The 25,723-nt window shown below is 38.3% G+C and overlaps 3 protein-coding genes across 4 annotated transcripts; 2 read left to right on the top strand and 1 right to left on the bottom strand.

The window, feature by feature from the left end:
* Positions 1 to 940: 940 nt before the first annotated feature.
* lgi3 (leucine-rich repeat LGI family, member 3) lies at positions 941 to 6,482 on the top strand. The gene is made up of 9 exons (XM_054611339.1): positions 941 to 1,143; positions 1,996 to 2,067; positions 2,704 to 2,775; positions 4,075 to 4,146; positions 4,339 to 4,410; positions 4,849 to 5,018; positions 5,111 to 5,275; positions 5,372 to 5,462; positions 5,753 to 6,482. Exons 1-9 carry the CDS (start codon positions 941 to 943, stop codon positions 6,480 to 6,482), a joined length of 1,647 nt encoding a protein of 548 aa, XP_054467314.1.
* Positions 6,483 to 8,883: 2,401 nt separating this feature from the next.
* Positions 8,884 to 13,194, top strand: chmp7 (charged multivesicular body protein 7). 2 transcript variants are annotated; one of them, XM_054611162.1, is made up of 10 exons: positions 8,884 to 9,324; positions 9,415 to 9,586; positions 10,307 to 10,492; positions 10,626 to 10,759; positions 11,442 to 11,490; positions 11,596 to 11,715; positions 11,808 to 11,906; positions 12,010 to 12,067; positions 12,153 to 12,281; positions 12,465 to 13,194. In XM_054611162.1, the coding sequence occupies exons 1-10, from the start codon at positions 9,062 to 9,064 to the stop codon at positions 12,518 to 12,520; spliced, it is 1,266 nt and encodes a 421-aa protein (XP_054467137.1). In that variant the 5' UTR covers positions 8,884 to 9,061; the 3' UTR covers positions 12,521 to 13,194. The 2 variants fall into 2 exon arrangements, with proteins under 2 accessions (XP_054467137.1, XP_054467136.1); XM_054611161.1 differs by having other exon boundaries at positions 12,153 to 12,386.
* Positions 13,195 to 22,391: 9,197 nt separating this feature from the next.
* ccdc92 (coiled-coil domain containing 92) lies at positions 22,392 to 25,505 on the bottom strand. Its single transcript, XM_054611608.1, has 4 exons — positions 25,470 to 25,505; positions 25,189 to 25,383; positions 24,612 to 24,653; positions 22,392 to 23,238 (listed from the first exon to the last, which is right to left on the bottom strand). Exons 2-4 carry the CDS (start codon positions 25,322 to 25,324, stop codon positions 22,436 to 22,438), a joined length of 981 nt encoding a protein of 326 aa, XP_054467583.1. The 5' UTR covers positions 25,325 to 25,383; positions 25,470 to 25,505; the 3' UTR covers positions 22,392 to 22,435.
* Between the last annotated feature and the right edge of the window lie 218 nt (positions 25,506 to 25,723).

Raw genomic sequence — 25,723 nt, 5'->3', positions numbered from 1 at the left:
TTTGATCTGTCTCTCATAAGTCCCCCAACCTATTAGAGGTTGGGGGACTTATCACTTATCATCCAGTGATGACTTCATCACTGGAGCAACACTGTGAGGCCCACAGTTTTTTGTTTTTTTTCTTAAAACCATTTTTCTTTTTTAACTTAGGCTTCACAGGGTTAAATATGTTATTCATTGTCACTGTCATCTGAGAGGTAGTGGCTTTAAAATGGCTTTAAAATACAAGTTTTGATACAATCACCACTCTTTTCTGGTACATCACTAGGGTATTCTGTTAAGCATTATTGGCTGCATCATTAGGCTGTGTTTCTTGGTGTGCACCAAAAAATCACTGGTTGCTGTTTAAAGCTGCCAAAATGCAAACACCCTCCCACACAAACAGCCACTGACACATGGATGCATGCACACAGGTTTTCCCCTGCATCCTTGATGCCTCCTTATCAGCTCTCATGACCGCAGCAGCTCGACACGACTTCACACCTGATAAGAGCCTCACAGAACATGGCAGTATAATGTTCCATCAGCACTGGCCCAACCTCCTCACCCCTCTCTCCCTCTGCTGTTGTTCTAATGTTTTCTGCGTGTGCAGTAGTAAATAATTCATTGTCAGCTACGCTTCCTACAGGTCCTAGTGCGGAGAAAGCAGCCTTACTCGTCATTCCTGCAGTCTGCTCTCTGGCAGCAGCTCCTGAGAGAGAAAGATTACACAGATCCAAGGAAGCTGCAGCACACACCCACCCACTGGGGATACACAGGACTACGCTTACTTTCCCTCCTCCCTCCCTTTATTTCTCTCTTACCCATCCCCTCACTCTCATGCTCAACTCTGTGCTGAGCATTATCAGAGCTGCTGGGGTTGTAGGCAGGCTGACCATCGCCTCTGAGGAGAAACTTCAAGAAGCTCATCCACACGGCTTCCCTTTTCTCCTGCCCAAGGATGCTGGAGCTCGGACAGAGATGGACGAGGCTGATCTGCTTGTCGCTCCTGTGTCTGTGTCTCTGCCTGCCGAGGGAATCAAACGCCAGGAGAGCCCCAAAGATTCCCAGATGTCCTGCGACCTGCTCCTGCACCAAAGACAGTGCCTTCTGTGTGGATACCAAGGCCATCCCCAAGAGCTTCCCACCAGGAATCATCTCTCTGTGAGTCCAACATTTGTACATGCCTGTGGTTTCTACTCTTCAAAGGCATCTTTTCATAACCTGTATGAAGTGTGAGCATAATGCAGGCTGGTAGAGATGGCTACATCACTGATGTCATTCTCCGTTATGTAATGATGTGTGAATTCCTAGTTGTCTTTTAATTAACTAAAAGTGAATATAGCTATGTTGCCAGCTGAAGTTTTCTTGATGCAATGTGTCTTTGCATTAACAGAGAGATTTATACCCAACAGAATTACAAGATAGTATTAATAATAATGATAATACAAATGTCCCTTTACTGTACTTCTTTTCTGAACTTAGCTGGGGGAGCACAGCTGTGAAATCCTGTCGAGCTCCAGAGAGTGATACTAACAATAGATTCCCTATTTCTCTGCAAGAGACCTGCTTCTCCTCTGAGAGATATAATCTTGAAAGAGAGTTCAGAGATACATTCAATACATGGAGCAAATGTAATGAAATGGAAAGCTTAACACTCGATGTGGGAATATAATGTTTTGCTGAGAAGAATACAAGGTGCTCCCTTTCACGTGACAGTGACCCCCATCGCCATAGGATTGAATATTGAGTCAGGGGAATTCCAGAGCACAGGCTGCTGGAGGTGTCCTCCTTTTACAATAGGGAAGAAGATGTGAAGAAGGAACTTGTGTGTCCTAGTTCTTTTTAAGATTTAGCCCTACTTCATATTTAAACCCCAAGGAAAACCAGGTCCTGAGAGAAGTCATTAATGAAATAAAAGACAGTCAATGCTGGAATCAGACATTTTCCACCATTAAACACATGAAGAGACTCTTCTACACTATCTGATGATGATGATGTTGTTTGTCTGAACAGGACGATGGTCAACGCAGCCTTTACTACAATCCCAGAGGGAGCTTTCTCGCACCTTCATCTACTGCAGTTCCTGTGAGTGTCCCGAAACACAACAGAGCACTTTCACAAACTTCAAACATCATAAACTCTTAATTCCTATTTAAAAATAAACTCACAACAACTAATGTCACACGTGTTATAACACAGCCGATATTGTAGCGCTCGCAGACAGCTCTTGTATTGCAGTGACAATGGAAGTGACTTCAGCTACTAGAAATGAATGCTTATTGAAAACAGTGGTGACATAGCAGTAATAAGAGTAAAGTGGCTCTGTATCAGTGTCGTTGCCAATCACTGAGTCCCTTCAGTTCTGCTCTGCCGGACAAAGGGCCATTTATCTACTCAGATGCAATCATGAATGTGTGGTCACGTCTGTGTGTGTTTTTTTGTCTAGGTCTATGTGTGTTTGTGTGATTTCAAAGTATTTATCTGTTAATATTAAATTAGCTTTATATAGTGTGAATGTTTTATGTGATAGAGACTAAAACTGTTTTAAATGAATGCCTAGTTCTCTCTTCTTTAGAACGCATCTCTGAATTAACCCAAAGGCAAATAGAAATAATTCCTTTTAGATATTGATGTGTCAGTTGATTGTTTAGCCTTCTCACTTCGGTTGAACATTTACCGCACTATCTACATGACTTGATCATTATTGTCTCCTTTTTGCAGGCTCTTGAACTCCAACACATTCACCATGGTTGCTGATGATGCCTTTGCTGGCCTGTCTCACCTGCAGTACCTGTAAGTTTTAACTTGCTGCATTTTGGTGCATCAGATTTTTTAAAATATTGATAAAATGTTAAATCTTATATTACTGTGTGTGTAATGACAAAAAAAGGTAAAAGCTAAAGCTAAAGGAACAGTTTTAAGGTGAAACCATGTAACATTTGAACAAATAAATACTCTTGCACATTTCTATCACAAATAGAAAATGAAATGCATAAGCTGTAAAACACACCCTTGATCAGTTCAAAACTCAATACACACTTTAAATAAATACTGCTGTGTAACTGTTGCTGAGTCAGTTTGCTGAATTTGACTACCACATTACTTCTACCAGTTTTGCATCATGTGTTTGCAATTTAGCAAAAGTTACGCAGGCTCGCTTAATAGCAAAGTTCTCCACAGATTTTGAATATTGCATTCCTTTCTTCCTGTCATGCATTACTTAGCTTTATGAATGATTAATGACAATGGGCCTAGGTAGCTTTATTTTCCCGTAAAGTGAATATAATTAACCTCAAGGCTGCACTTTAAGATTTCAGGAGGGGACTGCAGTATTGCGAAGAATGCCAAAAGTTTACTGAAAATAAATCCTCCTAGGACAGCGAGCACACTGCCTCTATAGTGTGATAAAGCTGAATATGCCATTCTGTGAATTGATGGGCTTTAGAAAGTAGTTAGCTGATGGCTTGGAGCATGCAGCTCTCAGTTATGGCCCTGCCTCCGGCTGCTTGCTGTGTGGCTTTGGCTGCAGCCCAGCCATCAGGGCTCTCTGCATCACTGCCAATACCGTCACTACCCTCTATGAATACTAATAAAGTCCCACTTTCATATCCAACCACCTCTGCACATGCTGTATGTCCTCGTCTATCAATAGACAAAACGTTGACAGGATGGGATCAAATGATGCTGACATGCAGACCTTGGTAACACTGGCTGCACTTATTTTTATCACATTAATCAAAGGCATAAAACAACATTTTTTAAGTACTTCTTGCAGTTTATACACTGATTGTGTTAGTCAGTAGGATCTATCAAATAGAAAATAAAAATAATTAAATATTTACCTGCATTGTCACATCTCCATTTGTTTTCAACTAAAACGTATTTCCTCAAAATAGACAAGCCGTTACCTTTTGACAGTAGATTAACCAGATGCCGACTGTGCTATAACTGACATAATTACATTCAAATTCCTATTCTACCCTGCACTGACAACACAACCTGGTTCTTAAACAAGCATGACATCCTATAATACAGGCTGAATTTCAAAGTTTGTCATCACTGTGTGACATTTGAGTGGTTTGTTCTCACCAGGTTTATTGAGAATAACGACATCCAGGCTCTCTCAAAGTACACCCTCAGAGGACTCAAGTCCCTGACTCATCTGTAAGTATTGTGTTGAGCTAATACAATCAGAAACCCTGTCTACCAGTTGTAACTTTGCACAATAGACTATCAGAAAAAAGCTAAAATACATTTAGAAACCAGAATGTTTGAAAATAATCTAGAAAGAGAAGTTGTACAGTTTCTTTAGCAATTATATATAATACAACTGACAGCACATGTTTTTTTTTCCAGATCTCTCTCAAACAACAACCTGCAGCAGCTGCCAAGAGATCTCTTCAAACATCTGGACATCCTCACAGATTTGTAAGTGTGCCTTCACTGAAATAAAAACAGTGTCTATACAATCCAAGAACTTTGACCCTACAATCTGTCACTGCAAAACACTGGTTTGCTGGGGTTCCCTGAGGGTTTAGTGGACAACCACACTCCGCTGCAAAACTGTCAGGCTCCATAGTGTGGTTTGTGTCAAACCATGCTTGTGCACTAAAACACTGTTTTTTCTTTCTATTCAGTCTAAAAAGATTTGTTTTACTAGTGTACATAACATTCTTTGTCCCTAGCTGTTATTGGCAGTTATTAACACTGTGTGAGTACGAGAAAGATGAAGAAAAATGAAGAAAAAAACCAGATTAAAATTCCTTGTATGTGCAAACATACTTGGCCAATAAAGCTGAATCTGATTTACATTTGAGCATTTGAGATATAAACTGATATTGTCTTTCTTCCTTATTTGTTACTCAGAGACCTGCGCGGGAACTCTTTCCGCTGCGACTGTAAGATCAAATGGCTGGTTGACTGGATGGAGAAGACCAACACTTCTGTTCCTGCTATCTACTGTGCCAGCCCTTTTGAATTCCAAGGACGCCGAATCCACGACCTCACACCACGAGACTTCAACTGCATCAGCGCCGGTTTAACCTTCTCTCTATCAAAACATTTTGATGGTGTCACGGCATAACTTCTTGTTTTATAAGTATTGTAATTCCACATTGTCTTCCCATAGATTTTGCTGTTTATGAAACCTTCCCTTTCCACTCTGTGTCAGTGGAGTCCTATGAGTTCAATGAGGATCAGTTTGTGGTCTTTGCTCAGCCTGACTCAGGGTTCTGCACCTTGTTTGTATGGGATCACGTGGAGATGGTCTTCAGGATGTTTCATAACATTACCTGTAAGTTGTCAGCAATGAAAGCACAAATATCGTACCATTCCATGTGTTAAAAAATAATCCTAATGGCTTTTCTGCTTATGTGTATCTCTCATGCAGCTCGCTCTGCTGTGTACTGCAAACCTGTGGTGATAAGCAACAGTCTTTACATGGTTGTCGCTCAACTCTTTGGTGGATCTCATATCTACAAGTAAGTCTTTCAATCTAATCTTGCAGGTTTAGTCCCCTGTTGAATTTCTCCAGCATATCAAAAACATAACCTTAAGGGAAGAAAGTCGCCACCTTTTATGCAGAAGTCCCATTGGTGTTGATGGTAAATGTAGTCAATCATAAAGCAATAAATTCCTCAATGTGTGCTGAGAGTGGTATCAATCTTCTCATCTAACGCTTGGCAAGAAAGTAAATAAATGTGTTTCCCAAAAGATTATTTTAACTCTGGAAATCTGTAGGAATAATATGACAACCTGTTTGTAATCGCAGGTGGGAAGAGGACCCGCAGCGCTTTGTAAAGATCCAAGACATTGACACCACTCGTGTGAGGAAGCCCAACTTTGTGGAGACCTTCCAGCTGGATGACGAGTGGTACTTTGTAGTAGCAGACAGCTCCAAGGCAGGCTCCACCAGCATTTATCGCTGGAACAGCAATGGTTTCTATACCCACCAGTCCCTTCACCCCTGGCATCGGGACACACATGTGGAGTTCCTTGATGTTGGGGGAAAGCCTCACCTCATCCTCTCCAGCGCCTCTCAGCCGCCAGTGGTTTACCAGTGGAACAGAGGCCAGAAGCAGTTTGCTTTCTTCTCCCAAATCACAGAGCTAGCAGATGTGCAGATGGTTAAGCACTTTTGGGTGAGGAAAGTTCTTTACCTTTGCCTCACACGCTTCATAGGCGACTCCAAGATCCTCCGCTGGGAAGGGCAGCGTTTCACAGAGATCCAGACTCTTCCCTCTCGAGGCTCAATGGCAGTGTATCCCTTCACAGTAGGCCTCCGCCAGTACCTAATTCTTGGAAGTGATTTCTCCTTCTCCAGAGTATACCTGTGGGATGACCTCACACAACGCTTTCAGCCCTTCCAGGAGCTCAACATGAGAGCCCCGCGAGCCTTCAGCTTGGTATCTGTAGACAACAAGGACATAATGCTGGCTGCTAGCTTCAAAGGCAACACCCTGGCCTACCAGCACCTGGTGGTGGATCTCAGTGCCAAGTAGACATCCTACAGTCAGAGCGCAAGGAGGTGTTTCTAAGCAATTATCAACATGTGCCAAATAAAGGAATGACTGCAAAATGTTAAAGCCATGTAACTTAAGGTCTGCTGTTACACCTGATGTTTTAAAGCGAGGGAACTGATTAAATGATTAATCTATTTTTATGCACTATACCTAAACATCTGAATGAAATAATGTGACGAGACACAGCATGAGTAACATGCCAACATAAGTGTTGTGTCACTGCCGCATATTTGCTTCTGTTCTACAAAACATTAACTATTTTTCAAAAATATTATACTGTATGCTGCATTTTACTAATGTGAAAATATGCATGTGCATCGACAGAATTATTCACTGGATGAGTCTGGATATTTTAACTGACTGTAAAACTATGACGTTTTTGTAAATGACGCGGTATAGTTTATCTGTGTAGCATTTTGCATGACACAGTATAATAGATATGATAGAACTATGTACAAGCAATACTTACCATTGCAATACTTCAAATCCTTGATTATGTCTATCTCTATATATGAGATACCATTGTATTTTTCGGGGATTTAATGTTCATTCTGCAATAATAACATAGGATCAGAGCCATTCTGAAGCATGAGAAAACTAATCATCAAACTAATTTTTTTTGGGGGCAAAAATTAACTGAAAATGTGAAACTGCTTTTTAGAATGTAGTGTTTTAAAATCCCAACAGTGGGATTTTTGGGGGGGAAATTGGAATTAAGAGGCAATTGGATTGCAAATTTGGGGATTATAACCAATAAACAATTTGAGAGACATTACACAACATTCTGAGGAATGTATATTAAAGTTATAAAAAAGTTATAATAATCTCCTGGGTTTTTTTTATGTACAGTCACAAACTGTATTTAATTGTTGTGTTTTACATTTGCACATGGAAGAGGTTATGATTAAATTCAGTTTACAGCCCATGAACCATTCTGTGTCCTGTCTTATGTGGTTAGATAACCCCATAACTCAACTCATGCAGCCACCAGTAGTTTCTCTTGTATTGCAGTACGAATGAGTCTTAAAGAACTGGTACCATATCACAGTGGTTCTCAACCTTTTATTTTTTTTCAGTGATGTACCCCCTGTGAAATATTTTTTCAGCCAAGTACCCCCTAACCAGCGCAAAGCATTTTTGGTTGAAAAAAAAGATGTAATACACAGCGCTGTGTCATCAGTGTCTGATTTATTAAACTGTCAACACTGAAGATTGCATTGTTGCATTGAATTCAGTTTATGAACTTACACTTATATTTTATGGAATATTTATTAAATAACTATTTTTAAAGGATTTTTGAATGGATGGTAATTTTAAATATATTTTAAAAAAATCTCACATACCCCCTGGAGTGCCTTCACTTACCCCCAGGGGTACATGTACCCCCCTTTGAGAACCACTGCCATATCAGAGTGTAAGCTGTTAAATCTGGGTAATGTCGTATATGGCCCTTTGAGTTGTAGACTACAGGCTGCTCCTCCGGGATGGGTTAAATGCAGAGAAATAATTTCCCCATTGTGGGACTAATAAAGGCTTAATTATTAAGAAATAATAAAAAAAAAACCAGTTAAACCACGCATGTATCAACTCTGCTCCCAGCAGACCACATGCCACATGTGCAATAAAATACACTGTGCAATTTATAGCTATAATAGTTTTTCTGTCTGTACATATAATATTTCAGTTATTGTGGATTTTTTTTTTTTTACTGTTTTTTATTGCTTATTTATAATACTTGTTTTTTATTTCATTTTATTTGATCTTGTTTTTCTTTTACTATGTCTCTTGTTTTGCACTATACTCTGCTGCTGTAATCCTGTAAATGTCCCCGCTGCGGGACTAATAAAGGATTATCTTATTTTATCTTATGGGAAGAATATACATTACACTGTGCAATAATAGTTAAAATAGTTTTTTCTGTCTGTAAATATAATATTTCAGTTATTGTTGATTTTCTACTGTTTTTTATTGCTTATTTATAATACTTTTCATTTTTTTATTTTATTTGATCTTGTCTTTCTTCTACTATGTCTCTTGTGTGCACTTTACTCTATGCTGCTGTAAGCCTGCAAATGTATAAACTAATAAAGGATTATCTTATCTTATCTTATCTTATCTTATCTTATCTTATCTTATCTTATCTTATCTTATCTTATCTTATCTTATCTTAATATAACTCATCTGTTTCAGGGGATATGCGCGTCAAGTGCGCAAAATGAATGTTCCTGAGCAGAGTTATAGGTGCGCTTGTTTTGTCTCTCGGGGGGTGTCTGCGTGGGCGGAGTGATAGCATTCCTTACCACCACACAGTATCACCGCCTTTTCGCACTGTTCTGAATTCTAAAACACGCGCGACCTGTGTTGTTGTTGACATGTGCAGCCTTAGCTCTCGTTAGCCGAACATCGACGCATCATGTTGAAGTGAGGGCTTGTTCTCCTTCAGTCACGTGTTTGTTTGTTGTTTTGGCTCAGAAGGAGAGCAGGTAGTGGGTGTTGTTAGCGAACATAACGTTAACATTTACGTGGATAAAGGTTGAGCTAAAGTTTAGGTGTTGCAAATGTCTCACGCCACAGAAATGTCCCTGCCACCCGAATGGTGCGACGACGAGCGGATGAACTTTATGTTCTCGGACTTTAATGAGAACCGAGACGTCAACACGACGGACTGGGACAGTAAGATGGACTTCTGGACGGCTCTGGTCGTTAAAGGCTGCAGGGACCGAGGCGCAGTGTGCGTCAACCTGCAGGACCTGAACAAGACCTTCAGGAGGAAAGACAAATCCCCTCTGGGCTTGGCGACTGTCATCCAGTCCATGGCCAGGTAACTGGTCCTGTGTCAGTCACTGTGCTTACTCTTACTGTCCTCTGTGGGTCGATCTGGTTACATCTCCTGTGTTTCTACCTCTGCCAGGTGTGGGAAGATCCAGAGGGAGTCAGAGTTTGCTGCCAATGTGGACTGTGGCTGGCTGTCCTGGGGTGTTGGCCTGCTGCTGGTGAAGCCTCTGAAATGGACCTTCTCAACTCTTCTGGGAAGCAACCGGGTGCCTTTGGAGGAGTCCTTTGTTGTCATTGAGCTAGTGAAGGTTTGTTTAACCTGATGTGATTAAGAGGCACCATGTTTTTTTTGTTTGTTTTGTTGTTGCATTTCTTATTGCAGGAAAATGTTGAGCATTTGGCAACAGATGTCCAGTACAACAAGTTGATACATATAATTATCTTAATTAAATATAGTATGCATCTGAATAAAAATAGAAATATGCAAACCAGTGTGCCTAAGTTAACGTTACTTTGAAGCACATTATAATTCTACTATAATAATTGCTGCTGTTATTATAAGTAGTCTTAATTGTTTTTTCCTTCGTTACTCTGCTTACTACTCTTATTATATGAATCATTTATGTCATATACATTGAATGTGTTGTATCTCTGTTATGCTGGTCCTTCTGTACACATGACATCTATTGCATTCTGTCCATCCTGGGAGAAGGATCCCTCCTCTGTCTCTCTCCCATAGGTTTCTTCCTTTTTTCTCCCTGTTGAAGGGGCTTTTTAGGGGAGTTTTTTCCTGTGCCGATGTGAGGATGTCGCATGTGTACAGATTGTAAAGCCCTCTGAGGCAAATTTGTAATTTGTGATTCTGGGCTATACAAAATAAACTGAATTGAATTGAAAAATTGAAGGCAGATCAACTTGCAACCACGCTGAATGGTTTTCTCTTTCCCAATCTCTGATTTTTCAGGCCTGGCAATAATTGTTATTGTGGCAGCTGCTGGATATAAAGCTAGTTTTCTTTTGTTTTCCAGGAGAAAGCAGTTGAATTACTGAAGGTGTACAGGAGCAGTGGATTTGCCAGCCGCTCCATCCTGTCATTTCCAGAACTCTGCACTCTCTCCTCTGATGTCTGTGCTGATGAGAGCACCCTGTGCATGGCTCTCCTGCAGCTGCAGAGGGACAAGCAAGTGACGGTTTCTGTGCACGAGGGCGAGAAGGTGAACAAACTCTCATTCAGAAAACCCCCACTGTTTGCAAGTTATCTTTTACGTCAAGGCCTGATAAGAGATATACTCAGATTGCTGGTTTAATGTTTTTATTTTCAACTGTCTTCATGTGTCTTCTTTACAGATTGTCAAGTTTTGTCTGGCTGGGCAGGATAATGTTTCCCCAGTCAGCGATGTGGATATGGGAATCTACCAGCTGCAGCGCAGTGAGAAGCTGCTGGGAGAGCGGGTGGAGAAACTGGGCCTTGAAGCTGACAAGTACATCAACTCAAATATGAACTTAAAGTAGAAACAGAATGAGTATTGATCCCTGATTGGTTGATGTCAAAGAAGATGGTACTTTTATTTTAGAAAATTACATTACCTTATGTGATGTAGTCATTAACTTGTTCCAATTGTGAAATAACCAGCACCAAATGTGCAACTTGATGCATTACACATTACATTACAGTCATTTAGCAGACGCTTTTATCCAAAGCGACTTACAGGAAGTGTATTCATCATAGGTATTCAAGAGAACTACTAGTCACCAGAAGTCATAAGTGCATCTCCTTTCTTAAACAAGCATCTTAAAAGCATAAACCACAGCAAAAGTCTAGTGCAGAGGCAAATTACTACGAAAACAATAATTGCAACAGACTAATACGAATACAATAAGTGCTACAAACTACTACGAATAGGATAAGTGCAGTAAACGAATACGAATACAATAAGTGCAACAACTAATACGAATGCAATAAGTGCTACGAGGAAGGCTCAGGGTAGTACTTTTTGAAGAAGTGAGTTTTCAGCCTGCGCCGAATGCTGCGCCGAATGCTTTAGTTGTCTTTTTTCCCAGGTATTGGACTAATTAGTCAGAAGGTCTGCATTACATTTAAATGGTTCTGAAAGTCAGACTTACGTGTAATCATTGCTAAAGCTTTGCATTATCTACGTGCAGGTGCAAAGAGGAAGCAAGGACACTTCTCAGGGAAGGGAAGAAATCCCAGGTACTAATAACATTTACCATAACAATAACAAAAAACGTCTTACTGTGAGCAAACCAAACATCATAGCACTGGTTTCAGTGGTAATGTTCACTGTCTCTCCCACAGGCGCTGAGGAGTTTAAGGGGCCGCAAAAGGGTGGAAAAGAGAGCAGACAGCTTGTTTGCAAAACTGGAGTCCATCAGAGGAATCCTGGACAGAATAGCCCAGTCGCAGACTGATAAGATGGTAAGAGGGCAAAGTTCAGCTCTCTTTCTGTTTAGTTATCAGTAACCAAGTGTGTTGTCAGTATTGTAAGTGTGTGCTGATCATGTTTGTAGGTTATGCAAGCTTATCAGGCCGGAGTGTCGGCCCTGAGACTCTCTCTTAAGGATGTGACTGTGGAACGTGCTGAGAGTCTTGTGGATCAAATACAGGAGGTACAGTAGATGTATATTAACAGATAGTTAATTGTTTTTTTTATCATTTTAATTAAATCTTGCACTTAAACATCTTATTGTATCTTTCCTATGATTTAACCAGCTGTGTGACACTCAAGATGAAGTGAACAAAACTATATCCAGTGGCGTGACCAGCGCAGGTATGACATACTGTTAGATCTTAAATACATTGTGTATATATATCAATATCAATGAGGGTTTAAGTTTGTCATGTGTTTTTTGTAGATGAAGACATAGATGAGTTGGAGGAGGAACTGAAATCTTTGTTGGACGAATCAAAGCCGGATTCAATCTCAAGTTTTCCTGAAGTTCCAACAAACGGTCTGCGAATCCCCGGGGAGCCGAGCCTCCCAGGTACCGACCTGCTCAGTTCTCTGCCTGCGGTTCCTTACAGACCCTTTGATATTACCGATGAGCAGCTGGAGGAAGAATTAAATCAGTTAACCCTTACAGATTCAGGTTTGCACTTTAAGATTTCTTACTCTTTTGGACTGTAATATAAATGTTTTGGTAACAAATGGTCACCTCTCTGTCCAGGCTTTCAACAGAAGAAGATGACATCGCCAGCCAAGAGATTAGAGCCTGCACAGTGACAGCACAGGCAGCACATGGCAAGTCCAAAGCTCTGCATCAACATATCAAACTGTATCTCCTAAAACTATTTCTGTGAGCTAGAATTCATAGGAGTAAAAAAAAGTACTGAAGAACTACATTAGCAGTTGCTAAATCATTACTGTAAGTGATGTCAAATCAATATCATAATGAAAACAAGGCACTTTCCTTCATTAATAAAAAATAAAAATATGTCTTTTTCGGTGGAGGCGTGCCAAAAAGGCCTTTTTAAATATATTTTTTTCTTTTCTAAATTAAAATGCTTTTCAACTTGAACGTTTTTAGATCTGCTATTCCATCAGGATCTCAAGGATCTCAAGTCAAAAGTGAATATATTTACAGTTTAAAATCTGTTCTTAAACTGCGAGACTAGTAATGCTTTTAATTTTTCTGGTCTTTTTGTGTGAGAACAAGTTTATTTGTTGTTTGTAGAATGTGATTATTGATGTCTTTAAATGTCCTTTATTGAAAGTCCTGTAAAGTGCATTAAGTGGCCTTTTGAACTGTAAGTTTGAAAGTAAAGAGAATATTATGCCAAATGATTTAATCAATAAGTATATTTAGCTTCACTGCAACATACCTGTGAGGACTGACAAGCCTACCTTAAGTGAGTTTAACCAAATATGTTTCCCAAAATAAAATTTATTTTAATCACTTGTCTGTCGTGGTATTTATACGTTGGTGTCCGTCACGGTGTTCGAAGCAGAACTAAGATGAAGGCTATTGGACATTTTGTTTATTCCAGTGGTAACACCACACCTCAGGAGGTTTGACAGGGAGACTTGTGGGCCTATTATTTTTTCAACCTGCAGTGGAGATTCATTTATGGTACCAGCACCAGAGACTGTAGTGGGAAGGCACCTATTATCTTGAGATATTAATATACTATTAACGGAGGTGCAACAAAACATTTCTTTTTCATTTTCTCTTAGGTCTCCCACATATAAAATGGATCCTGCTATAAAACATTTTACTACAAAAGTGGGTAAACTGACAGATATTGTGAATCACCCCTTAAATAAAAGGACAAAAAAATCCATTATCATATTATATAATGTCAAAGAAATTATAGTAATATAATCATATATGTCATGATTACTCATAATGTAGTATGTTGAAAATTTCATGAAAAATGTATTTGTATAGAACGTCTGAAAAACAGTCATAGTGTAGTATCTCAAAAAGTTTCACGTAAAAACTCATAGTATTGTATGTGAAAGGTAGTTTCTACTATTTTGAAAATTTTATTTAAAAAAAGGCTTATAGCAGTTCGTCAAAAAAGTCATAGTATAGTAAGTCGAAATATATCATGAAAAAAGTAAAAGAATAGTATGTCAAAATAAAGTCATGGTATTGTAAGTTGAACATTTTCATGAAAACTGTCAAATAATGTTATAAGAAGTCATGGTAAAGTATGCCAAAAATCTCATAATACAGTCATAGCATAGGATGTTGGGAAACTGCAATGAAATATGTCATAGAACAGAATGTCATAAAAAATATCATGAACAAGTCATAGTATAGTATTTTGAAAAGTCATAGTAGAGTATATAAAATAAAATATAAAATAAAAAAGTGAAGAAAAGTCATATTTCAGCAAAAAAATCAATAGTAAAGCATGTTGAAACATTAATTAATCAAAAGCACAGTATACTGTGTTGAACAATGAAATAAAAAGCCACATTGTAGTATGTCGAAAAAAAGGCATATTTTATAATGTTGAGAAAATTCTTCGTATAGTTTGTTGAAAAGAGTCATAAAAATCAACATAGTATAGTATTTCAAAATAAAAGTCATGAAATAGCCATAGTATAGCATGTTGAGAAAAGTCATAGTATGGTGTTAAAAAAGTCATTAAAAAGTCATATTATAATGTCAAAAAATACCTAAAAAAGTCACAGTATAGTATATTGAAAAAAGTCATAATACTGTATGTGGAAAAAGAGTCATAGTAGAGTATGTCAAAATAAAAATGTCTTAAAAAATGTTACATCTTTACCGAGACCTGGCTCCATCGTGGCTTCCTGGATAACACTGCACTTTATGGGTGGATCGCAGTACAGAGCGAAGGACTCTGGTGGGACGAGAGGAGGCTGATTCTGTGTTTGTATCAATAATGCATGTATATTCAAAGTTGGATGGACAATGTCTCCTTGTTGGATTTTTAATGTTAACACGTTGAGAATATCATCAGCCCAGAAAATGGTTTTGTTGTTGCCGTTTAAATACCTCCCAATTTCAACTCAAAAATGAAATTCAAGGATGCCATTCTATTTTTGAATAAAATTTAAATAAATGATCATTGAACCTTGAGTCTTGTATGGTATGACGTACAAGTCCAACTATAGTATGTAAAAAGAAAATGTCCTAAAAAGTGACAGTAGAATATCCCTAAAAAAATTCATGATGTGATGGTTTAGTATGTGGAAAAAGTCATAGTATATAGTAAGTTGAAGAAAGACATTGTATAGTATATCAAATAAGTCATAGTATAGCATGTTAAAAAAAATACATATTTTCATATTTTCGAAACAAAGTTGTAAAAAACTCATGTCAATAAAAGTCCAAAAGTATGTCGAAATAAGTAATAGAATAGCATGCCGAAGAAAGTCATAAAAATGTCATTATAGTATGTTGTGAGAAGCTATTAAAAAGTAAAAGTATAGCATGTCGAAAAAAGTCATGAAAAAATCATAGTATAGCATGTCCGAAATAGTCAAAGTGAGTATATCAAACAAGTCATAAAAAGTAGCATGTTGAAAAATTCATAGTATAGCATGCCCCAAAAAGTCATACTAGTAGGTCAGAAAAAGTCAGAAAAAAGTCATGGCATGTGTGGCATGTCGAAAAATGTCATAACAAAGTCAAAGTATAGCATGTCAAAAAAAGGTTACAAAAAGTAATTGGATGGTATATCGAAATGTGTTGAAAAAAGTGATAAAAAAGTCATAGAATAGCATGTCGAAAAAGACATAAAAATCATAGTTCAGCATGTTGAGAAAAGTTATACAATTTTAATAGTATAGTACCCTGTCAAGTCATCTTATAGTATGTTGAAAAAAGTAATTAAAAAGTCATAGTATAAAGAGTCGACAACAGTCATAGTATGGTATGTTTAAAAAAAATCATAGTATATAAGGTGTCGAAAAAGTTGTGAAAAAAAAGTCATAGTCATTTTACCAACTTAATAATTTCAGTGTCATATTCACATTTATAATAATAGTAATAATAAGAGGGATACAAACAAATGAAATACAAAGGCCTCCAAAAGGCAAGTGAAAAAAGTCATAAAGTAAGTAAGTAAAAAAAAAAAGTAATTAAAAAGTCATAGTATAAAAAGTCGACAACAGTCATAGTATGGTATGTTTAAAAAAAGTCATAGTATAAAGAAAAAAGTAAAAATAAAGTGAGGATATTTTTGAAAAGTGAGAATATATTTCAAAAGTGAGGATATATTTCAAAAGTGAGGATATTTTACCAAAGGGATGATATTTTTATAAAGTGAGGGTATTTTTCAAAAGTGAGGATATTTTTAAAAAGTGAGGATATTTTAAAAAGTGAGGATATTTTACCAAAGGGATGATATTTTTAAAAAGTGAGGATATTTTTCAAAAGTGAGGATATTTTTAAAAAGTGAGGAAAAGTGAGGACACTTTTAAAAAGTGAGGATATTTTACCAAAGAGAGGATATTTTTTAAAAAGTGAGGATTTTTTTACCAAAGTGAGGATATTTTTAAAAAGTGTGTATATTTTTCAAAAGGGAGGATATTTTTAAAAAGTGAGGATTTTTTACCAAAGGGATGATATTTTTAAAAAGTGAGGATATTTTTCAAAAGTGAGGATATTTTTGAAAAGCGAGGATATTTTTGAAAAGCGAGGATATTTTTGAAAAGCGAGGATATTTTTCAAAAGATATTTTTCAAAAGGATATTTTTCAAAAGTCAGGATATTTTCAAAAGTGAGGATATTTAAAAGTGAGGATATTTTTCAAAAGTGAGAATATTTTTCAAAAGTGAGGATATTTTTCAAAGTGAGGATATTTTTCAAAAGTGAGGATATTTTTTGAAAGTGAGGATATTTTTAAAAAGTGTGTATATTTTTCAAAAGGGAGGATATTTTTAAAAAGTGAGGATGTTTTCCAGAGTGAGGATATTTTAAAAAAGTGATAATATTTTTTTACCAAAGGATGATATTTTTAAGAAGTGAGGATATTTTACCAAAGTGAGGATGTTTTTCAAAAGTGAGGATATTTTTCAAAATTGAGGATATTTTTCAAAAGTGAGGATATTTTTTCAAAAGTGAGGATATTTTCAAAAGTGAGATAGCTTTCAAAAGTGAGGATATTTTTCAAAAGTGAGGATATTTTTCAAAAGTGAGGATTTTTTTTACCAAATTGATTTTTTTAAAACGTGACTTCCCTTCTTTCTTGATATAGGGAACAGCTCCTTCCTAGTTTCAAAAGTGAGGATATTTTTCAAAAGTGAGGATAGGTCCCTGCGGCCGATCCACCCGGTCACAGCTTTTTTTTCAAAAGTGAGGATATTTTTCAAAAGTGAGGATATTTTTCAAAAGTGAGGATATTTTTAAAAATTGACGATATTTTCCAAAGTGAGGATGTTTTTCAAAAGTGAGGATATTTTTAAAAAGTGAGGATATTTTTCAAAAGACTGTAATGTAATGATATTTTACCAAATATATTTACAAAAAATGAGGATATTTTTCAAAAGTGGGATATTTTTCAAAAGTGTGATCTGTTCAGTCTGTTTTCTTTTGTATTCGCTTCCTGTTTTATTTTGTTGTCACGGTTCTTGTGTATGGTGTCTAGTTTTACTTTCTGTAGGTTTCCCCACACACCTGTAGCTTGTTTGTAATTTCACCCTCTGCCAGATTGTTTTCGTCTCCTTAGTGTGCACATGCTTTCCTAGCTGGATTTCCTTGTGTTGGCTTGCCTGGTTTTTTGACTCTGCCTGGATTTTGGATGTTGTGTTTTTTTTCCCTGAATGGACTTGGTCGTTTTCTTTGACTGCCTTCCGATGTATGACCTCTGGAGTATCAAGTAAAGTTTTATTTTGTATTATAATTATTCTCTGTTGCTTCCTTCTGCGTCTGAGTCCCAGTTTTGTACGGAAGTGTTGCAGTTTTATCAAATTGAGGAGATTTTACCAAATGTTATTTTTAGAAAGTGAGGATATTTTTAAAAAGCGAGGAGATTTTACCAAAGGGATGATATTTTTAAAAAGTGAGGATATTTTTACAAGGGATGATATTTTTAAAAAGTGAGGATATTTTTAAAAAGTGAGGCTATTTTACCAAATTGAGGATATTTTTAAAAAGTGAGGAAATTTTACCCAAGGGATGATATTTTTTAAAAGTGAGATATTCTACCAAAAAGAGTATATTTTGAAATAGTGAGGATTTTTTACCAAATTGAGGATATTTTTAAAAAGTGAGGATATTTTTACCAAATTGAGGGTAAAGTATAAAAAAAAAAAAGTATAGATGAATTGCATGTCAAATTTTTTCAAAAAAAGTCATAGTATATATGTTGAAAAAGCCATATTATAGTAAGTCGTAAAAAGTCAAAGTATAAAGAGTCGACAACAGTCATAGTATGGTATGTTTAAAAAAAAGTCATGGTATATAAGGTGTCAAAAAAGTCATAGTATATATGTCGAAAATGTCATATATACTATGACTTTGTTGAAAAAAAGCATAAAAATAATCATAGTATGTAAGGAAAAAAGTCATAGAATATTATATCGAAAAATAGTCATAGTATAGAATGTTGAAAAAAAGTCAGTCTATAAGGTGTCGAAAAAAGTCATAGTATAAAGAGTCGACAAAAGTCATAGTATAGTATGTTTAAAAAGTCAGTATATAAGGTGTCGAAAAAATAAAGTCATAGTATAGCATGTCATGAAAAAATTCATAGTATGTAAAAAAAAAATTCATGAAAAAGTCATAGTATAGCATGTCAAAAAAAAGTCATATTATAGTATAAGAACAAAATGATAAAAAAGTCATCTTATAGTATGTTGAAAAAAGTATAAAGAGTCGACAAAAGTCATAGCATAGTATGTTTAAATAAAGTGATAGTATATAAGGTGTCGAAAAAAGTTAAAAAATAGTCATAGTATGTCGAAAAAGTCTCAGTCTTTATTATACACACACCTTTCCACAACTCGTCACTATCCATGGTTAATAAAAGTAATGTTTAATAAGATGGTGTACTGTTTAAACGTTTAGTGGATATATCTGATAAAAGAGCCATTTCTTTACTCAAAATAAAGATATGTTTTACTGAAGTATGTAGAGTAATTTGGCCACCAGGGGTCACTGTCATTCACACTTATATTTTAACTGGCCCAGATAATTAACTGCTTTCTTTTAAATAGAGCTATAGTTGCTTTACTGGTCGTTTTAAGCACCGCCTCTTTAGCATTTAGCCTGTAAAGTCTGGTCCCAAATATAATAAAGCCAATAGGGCAAAAGAATCAGCTCTGCTATGGAATTGTGTCAATCTTTGTGCAAAATATCTTTGATTTAAGACTGTTTTTACCTAAATTAAAACAAAAACAAAATTAAACCTAAATTCTTTATTTCTGGGAGTAATATAAAAACATATTTGGATACATACTGATAGCAGTGGCAGAGCAGAGGATTGGTTTTTGTTAAGGGAAAACATGTAGGATGGATGAGAGGCAGAGGCCACTGAGGACTACTCTAATCAAAACGTGCATCGGAATGAGGGTAAGACATTCCTAGTAATCGATGCATGAGGAGAGGGAGCTCTCTTAAGCTGCTCTGCTTGAGGTTGCCTCCTTCTTTTCCTTTTTTTTTTTTTTTTTTTTTTTTTTTTTTTTTTTTTTTTTGGGGGGGAGTAGTAACTTAACAGAGGCGGGGGTCCAAGGACAGAGAATGTCATATGTTGTAAAGATTGTAAAGCCCCATGAGGTACATTTTGTGCCAGCTTCACTGAGATGTGGTCTTTTAATTTTCTTTTGTCAGGGGTCCCAGCCAGGTTTCTCTCCTGGCATTTAAGATGCGTCAGTCACAGTTGCTTTTTATGTTAGTCATTTTGTCCTTTTCTCTTTTTATATACACAAACAACCGTCACAAAGGCTGTACATCCATTTTATATGTACACCCCACACATTGAATGACCTAATTTACCCCGAACAAGAACACAAACACACAAGTTTAGAGAATTTCAAAATATTAATATATTTAAGGTTTCCACACACAAGACAAGAACCCTCAAAAATCCCACAGTCCCCAAAGCCAACACAACAAAAAACAATCAAACACAAAATTCCACTCCAGGGTTTCTTTCTCAGCTACAGGTGAAGGCCGGTCTCCAGGTGAGCCAGTGGATCTGGAGCGATATGGGATTGTGGACAGAGTGTATCGGAGGACTGTCGGTGGTGGAGGTTTTACCAGGTTGAAGGGTTTTCTTTTTGAGGACCTGACTCTGGTTGTATCCTCTATATGCGTTTAGCTCCGGCCTCCTGTCATCTCTCTCGAGGTCCTGCTAAACTGAATGACAGATATGCCGGCAGGTAATCCAGGTTGAATTGCCGCGTAAACTGTCAACGAATCGGTGCGTAGAGTGAAAAAGGTGGGTGTTTCCGGGGTGTAACCGGTGGTGAGATCTGGTTTAAAATCCAGGTTGTCACAATTTGTGAATTGTGATATTAGGCTATACAAAAACCATTTGAATAAAATGCCTGTCAAATCCACACCTGGGATGATAATGTTTCAAAATCCAAAGTCCTTTTTCTTTTCAACTTGTTTTGTGCTTCTTTTGTTTTTATTATAACATTTTTACAGTATGGAGAGTGTGGAGAGTCCAGCAGTTGTTTTTATGATCACATTCTCAATCCTGGTTCTGGTAGCCCACATGAGAGTCCTGTGTGTGATGTGGTTTGTTTGGGAGACCAAAATATATGGAGCAGGAACTGAAATCCAAAGATTTAATAATGTAGCATTACAAAATAAGTGTTGTGGTGTTGGCATGTATACTGATAGCATGTCCTAGTTCCACTAAGCTTTTACTGTAAATAAAGGACGACACCTAGTGGGCAAACGGTTAAAGTACGTACACAGATTTCCTGCTTTTTCAATGTGATTGGTGTCGCTTTTCAGTATCGGCAGACTCTGCAGAGTCAGAGTGACATTAAGTTGATGTTGGTGTAAAACACAGTCATGTTTAATATGATACTAAATGTTTATTGTTTTATACGGATAAAGATTAGTGTATAATGCTCACTTTCCCCATCATGATAATCTGATCAATCTCATTAGATCTGAAGTGCACTTTCACCAGACATTTAACTTTTAACTCATCAGATCAGTGATTAATATTGTTCCTGTGCTTACGCCCTGGTACCAGTATCTGATTACAGTTTCAGGGGACATTAAATGGTTCACTGAGTTTGAACATGTACAGAATCATATGCTATGACCTTTCCAACAACTTGTGGGAGATTTTGAACAAACATGTTAGAAAGTGCTCTCCACAACAACCTTCAAAACATACAATGAGGGAATCTCTTCTGGAAAAGTGGTTTTCATTTCTCCTGTGGACTTGTAATAGATTTGAATTGAAGTTATTCTGGAGGCTCTTAATGGCCCCAGAACCTTACTAAGACACCTAAAACTGTATTTTCCTTAAATTGTTTACTCATCTTTACAAACGGAAACCAAGTAACCAAATTTTAAAAAAAGCATTGCTTTATTGTATTGATTCATTCGTATACTTCAAGGACAAGTAATATTAATGAGAAAGCAGGTTATTAAGTGATAATTACCGTTATGTTGGTGGTGCAGTGTCTACTGTCAATATTTGGGGGTGGTTTTGTGTTCTTTATTAAACAATAAATTAAAAAAAAGAATTCATTACAAATGTACAGCCTTTACAAAGTACAGTTAATAATATCACAAAATCCTATTACAGCAGTGTTGCAAAAAATGCCCTTGTATCACAAATTCAGTGGATATTGTTTAAGCCAAAACTTATCCTCACAATGGCCTTCATTGTCTCTCTCTGAAACACACTCTCTCGCTCATACACACACACAAATTTACGCCCCGTTCACCATCATTTCATACTGCATTTACACATGTGCACCAGTGCTGTTTATGCAAGTCAACAGAGGAAAGGTGAAATTACAGCTTTCACCCTCCACCAGCAAACCTCAATTGCACATTATGCAGCTCGTACATACAGTAATGTTATTATACTGATATCACTAGAAGATAAGAGACATTCTGGGAGTAGTAGTTTAATAATTTCAGTTCTATCCTATGCAGCTGCAGACATCGTGTTGTATAGTTTGTTGATATGTCCAGACTGTTGTTGAGAAGATATAGCAGATAGAGATATGTAACTGTAACTATGAGCCATGAATACACGACACAGTTTGTGTATGGTTGATCCGGTCCAGCAGGCACTGATGCAGATATTTGGCTGAGAATTTGTTGTATGCACTTCATAAAACAGAATGAAGAGAAAGTCTAAGCAAAAGTCAAGCTGTGTATTATACAAGATCTCGTTGGTTGTAAATAAGAAACATTTGGCATGCTTTATAGTAGTCATTTTCTAATGTATATTAAGAAAAACAAGTCTTTATGGAATACCATGGACAAAATTATAATTTTTAACATATCATTTTTCATATTGCAGTGTTGCGTAAAAAGCAGGCTACACAGTGGATCAGGCTCCTTCCTGCTCTTGCAGTGTGTTTACAGTGGATGTGTGTGTGTGTGTGTGTGTGTGTGTGTGTGTGTGTGTGTGTGTGTGTGTGTGTGTGTGTGTGTGTGTGTGTGTGTGTGTGTGTGTGTGTGTGTGTGTGTGTGTGTGTGTGTGCATTTATGTGCATGTTAGCTTTGCAGTGTTAAACTGTTCTGTCAGTTCCCGAGCGCTTCCGCACAACCTTCTCATCTTTGACCTGGTCCACTGCCAGTGTCTCCAGCTCTGCTTGCGGTGGGGCCATTGGAGGGGTGCCATGTGGAATGCGGTGGGCCACGCCCACGTGAGCCCTGTGCTGACGGTCCCGAGCAGGGCTGTGTCGGGGGCTGGCACCCAGGGGAGCCATGGGGGAGCGCTCGGAGGATATAGGAGGGATGACGGCAGGCCGTTCTCGCACCACCTGCGGTTCGGGAGAGTCTCTCCCGGCCTGCAGGAAAGGTGTGGGGTCTGGCATGGCGTCTACGGTCTCCCGCAGAACCAACCGCCTACCGTCCGGGCCGAGCCGATACACCTCAGTCAACTCTGGGTGAAGAGGCTGGGAGAGACTCTTCTTCATGCGTCGCCGTGGGGTTTCAGGTTGCCTGTCTTTGGCCGGTGGAGGCGAGGGCTTGTATGAAGTGACTGGACTAACGTTGGGGCTGGCCTCAGACGAACTGCCGGCCAACAGCTTCTTCTTGGTGGCGTGAAGCTGTGAGGTCAGGTAAGCAATCGTGCTCGCTCTCTGCTCCAGCTCCCCGGATAAAACAGCCAGCTTGTGGCTCTTCATCTTCAGCTCCTCCAGGTACTTCTTCTCTCTCTCCTTAATGGTGTTTTCCAGGACAGAGATCATGGCGTTCTTCTGCTCAAGGTCCCTGAGCAGCTCTGTGTTCTCCTCCTCCTTCTTCTTGAGCTGGGCCTCAAGCTCCTCACACCTCCTTTGCAGCTCCTTGCAGCGGACTTCACCGCTGTCTGTACACACACAACAAAAAACTGTTAAAGCAGCTCTGATGTGTGTGGACAGATGTATATATGTAGTAAACAGCAAACATAAGTACACATATTTACACAAGAAATACAGAAACAGAGACCGGAGACATTACTCTCCCCGGACGGCACCAATGATTAGTACATTAAGAGCAGACACTGACTATGGAAAGTCTGCCAGCTGACAGAGACAGTATGATCATATGGAGACTAATCTGCAGTGGGCAGAGAGCTCCAGTCTCACATTACAACTCTGGTAGACGGCAAGAGCAGTGCTCTTCTCTGACCTTCATCACTGTGCCGCCACGCTGGCCTGCCCCACCCAGTTACTGTCTACACAACCATGTTTGTACATGTGCAAAAACGGTGGAATAAAATACAACTGTGTATTATGTATATACGGTTATGGACAATATAATGCAATGTTCAAGTGCTCAATGTCTAGTTTATAATTTATTGCTCAATCAAATAGAGGGATGGATAGAAAGATGCTTTCTCAGTATTTCTCCAAGGTGGGGGTGGTACATTTCCAGACCAGTTGGAGCAGCTGTGGCCTGCTGCACTAAGCAGGTTGCAGGCTGTGCATTAGCACTGTGACAGATAATCTCATTTACTGCACTCCAAGCTCAGAGATATCCCACGCTAACATGATAGTGACTCTAGCTGGAGGCCTTGACATCATTGCTCAGATCTGGGCCAGCCATGTTAAAAAGCAAGCAACATATAGTGACCCTGGTGAGACGCATCTTGCTTCCTGTTCAGCTACACACATCGGCGGGGTCATCGGTAGCATGTAAATAAATTAAGCTGTTTGCAGCCTGCCAGGGGCCTCCCTGACTGTACTCTGCTGTCAGTATAAAGACAGAGGAGCTGGGCGTGAATCAGATCAGTGTTGTGACTCCATGTCATGGCCATGGTTACGTGGGGGGAGGGTCATTGGGCAGTGGGAATTCTAATGAACACCAGGGAGTCCCACATTGCAATGCTTCCTGGGTGGGACTTTGTTACCAGGAAACAGGCAGAGCCCCCTGCTCTTTCAAATGACACAGACCTCTATGTTCGCAGAAAACACAGATTTATAGCCTTGACTGTTTTGTCGCCGCTGCTGTGCACTTTTACAGTTTATGTTGTTTAGAAATAAAACTGTACTCTTAAATATAACTAGATTTAATATAATTATTAGACCAGGGGGAAACGACTTGTTGCAAGTACTTTATAAGACCTTTCTTAGTCAATCTAATGTGACACAGTGTAACAGCAAATTAATACTGGTTGTAACTAATTACACTAGACATTGAAAGTCTGTAGAAAAGCAGATATGTGTGTGTACTGTACTGTACTGTACGATAGAGGCTTACCTGAGGGATCAGAGCTTCTCACAGTGAGCTCATATGTCAGATCTGTGAAAAAAGGAGAGGGTCACATGAGGTTGCAAAAAGGACCGCTATCAAACAGCATCCTCCTTATACACACTAACTAGCAGCAATGCATGTCAGGGGCATACGTGTCCGTGGATTCCATATGGCCAAGTATTCCTTTAACAAGATTAGTGAGAGTTCCACGTCAGCTTTAGAGACAGGTTAGCCAAGCATACGGGAAATCAGAGCGATCTTTATATCCTTCCTTTTGGTGGAATGCTTAATACAGGTTTCGCATTGCTACAGTGCAAAGTGTACTTACTGATACCTGAGTGCATTTCCCATAAGTCATCATATTCTATCTAAAAGGTTTAATAGTGGCCCCACAGCATCTTGTTGACTCTTGGTCTCAAATATCCATTTAGGTTTTACATCTGATCTGCCCCAGCTATGAATTCAAGGATACTTTATTATTTAATTCGCTGTTTGCAAGTGATCCATCTGATCTCATAAGATATCCTCTCTGGTTTTACGCAGCAAGAGGAGACGAGAGGTGGCTACTAGCGGCCGTGTTCACCTGTGCATTGCTGTTGTAACCTGCGGATCTCTGCGTGTAGCCCCTTCAACGTGCTGGCATGGTCCTGCTGGAGGAAGAGCAGGTTTTTCTGTGTACTGTGCAGCTGATTTTCCAGTGTAACATTTGCTGATGCCATGGCTGATAATGTTCAGACACACACCAGCCTTGCGACCTCCAGACACAGGTGACAGAAAACTAGAAGAGACAGAGAGCAAGAGAGAGAAGGAGAAGACGATAAAAGTAAAGTCAATCTATCCGGCAAACAGGCCGTCATTTCTCACCCTTTCGCATCTAAACTTCTGGGTTTAGGGACGTGCTCCAACCTTGCTCTGTCTGCCAAGATCTGTTTCAGATGACAGATCGACCTTATTAGCATTAAATAATACCATCAAAGTCATTCACAATGGAGGGCATTTGGCACTTCAACTTACCAAGCAAGAAAAAATGTTCATTGGTAAAAAGAGCACCAATTAAGAAAACATGCTGAGGATGCACATTTATTAATTTGCAGAGCAGGTGTGTACGCTATCATCAT

The sequence above is a fragment of the Anoplopoma fimbria genome, chromosome 13, assembly GCF_027596085.1.
Source record: "Anoplopoma fimbria isolate UVic2021 breed Golden Eagle Sablefish chromosome 13, Afim_UVic_2022, whole genome shotgun sequence".
In the NCBI taxonomy this organism is placed as follows: Eukaryota; Metazoa; Chordata; class Actinopteri; order Perciformes; family Anoplopomatidae; genus Anoplopoma; species Anoplopoma fimbria.
This window is presented reverse-complemented; position numbering and strand designations above follow the sequence as displayed.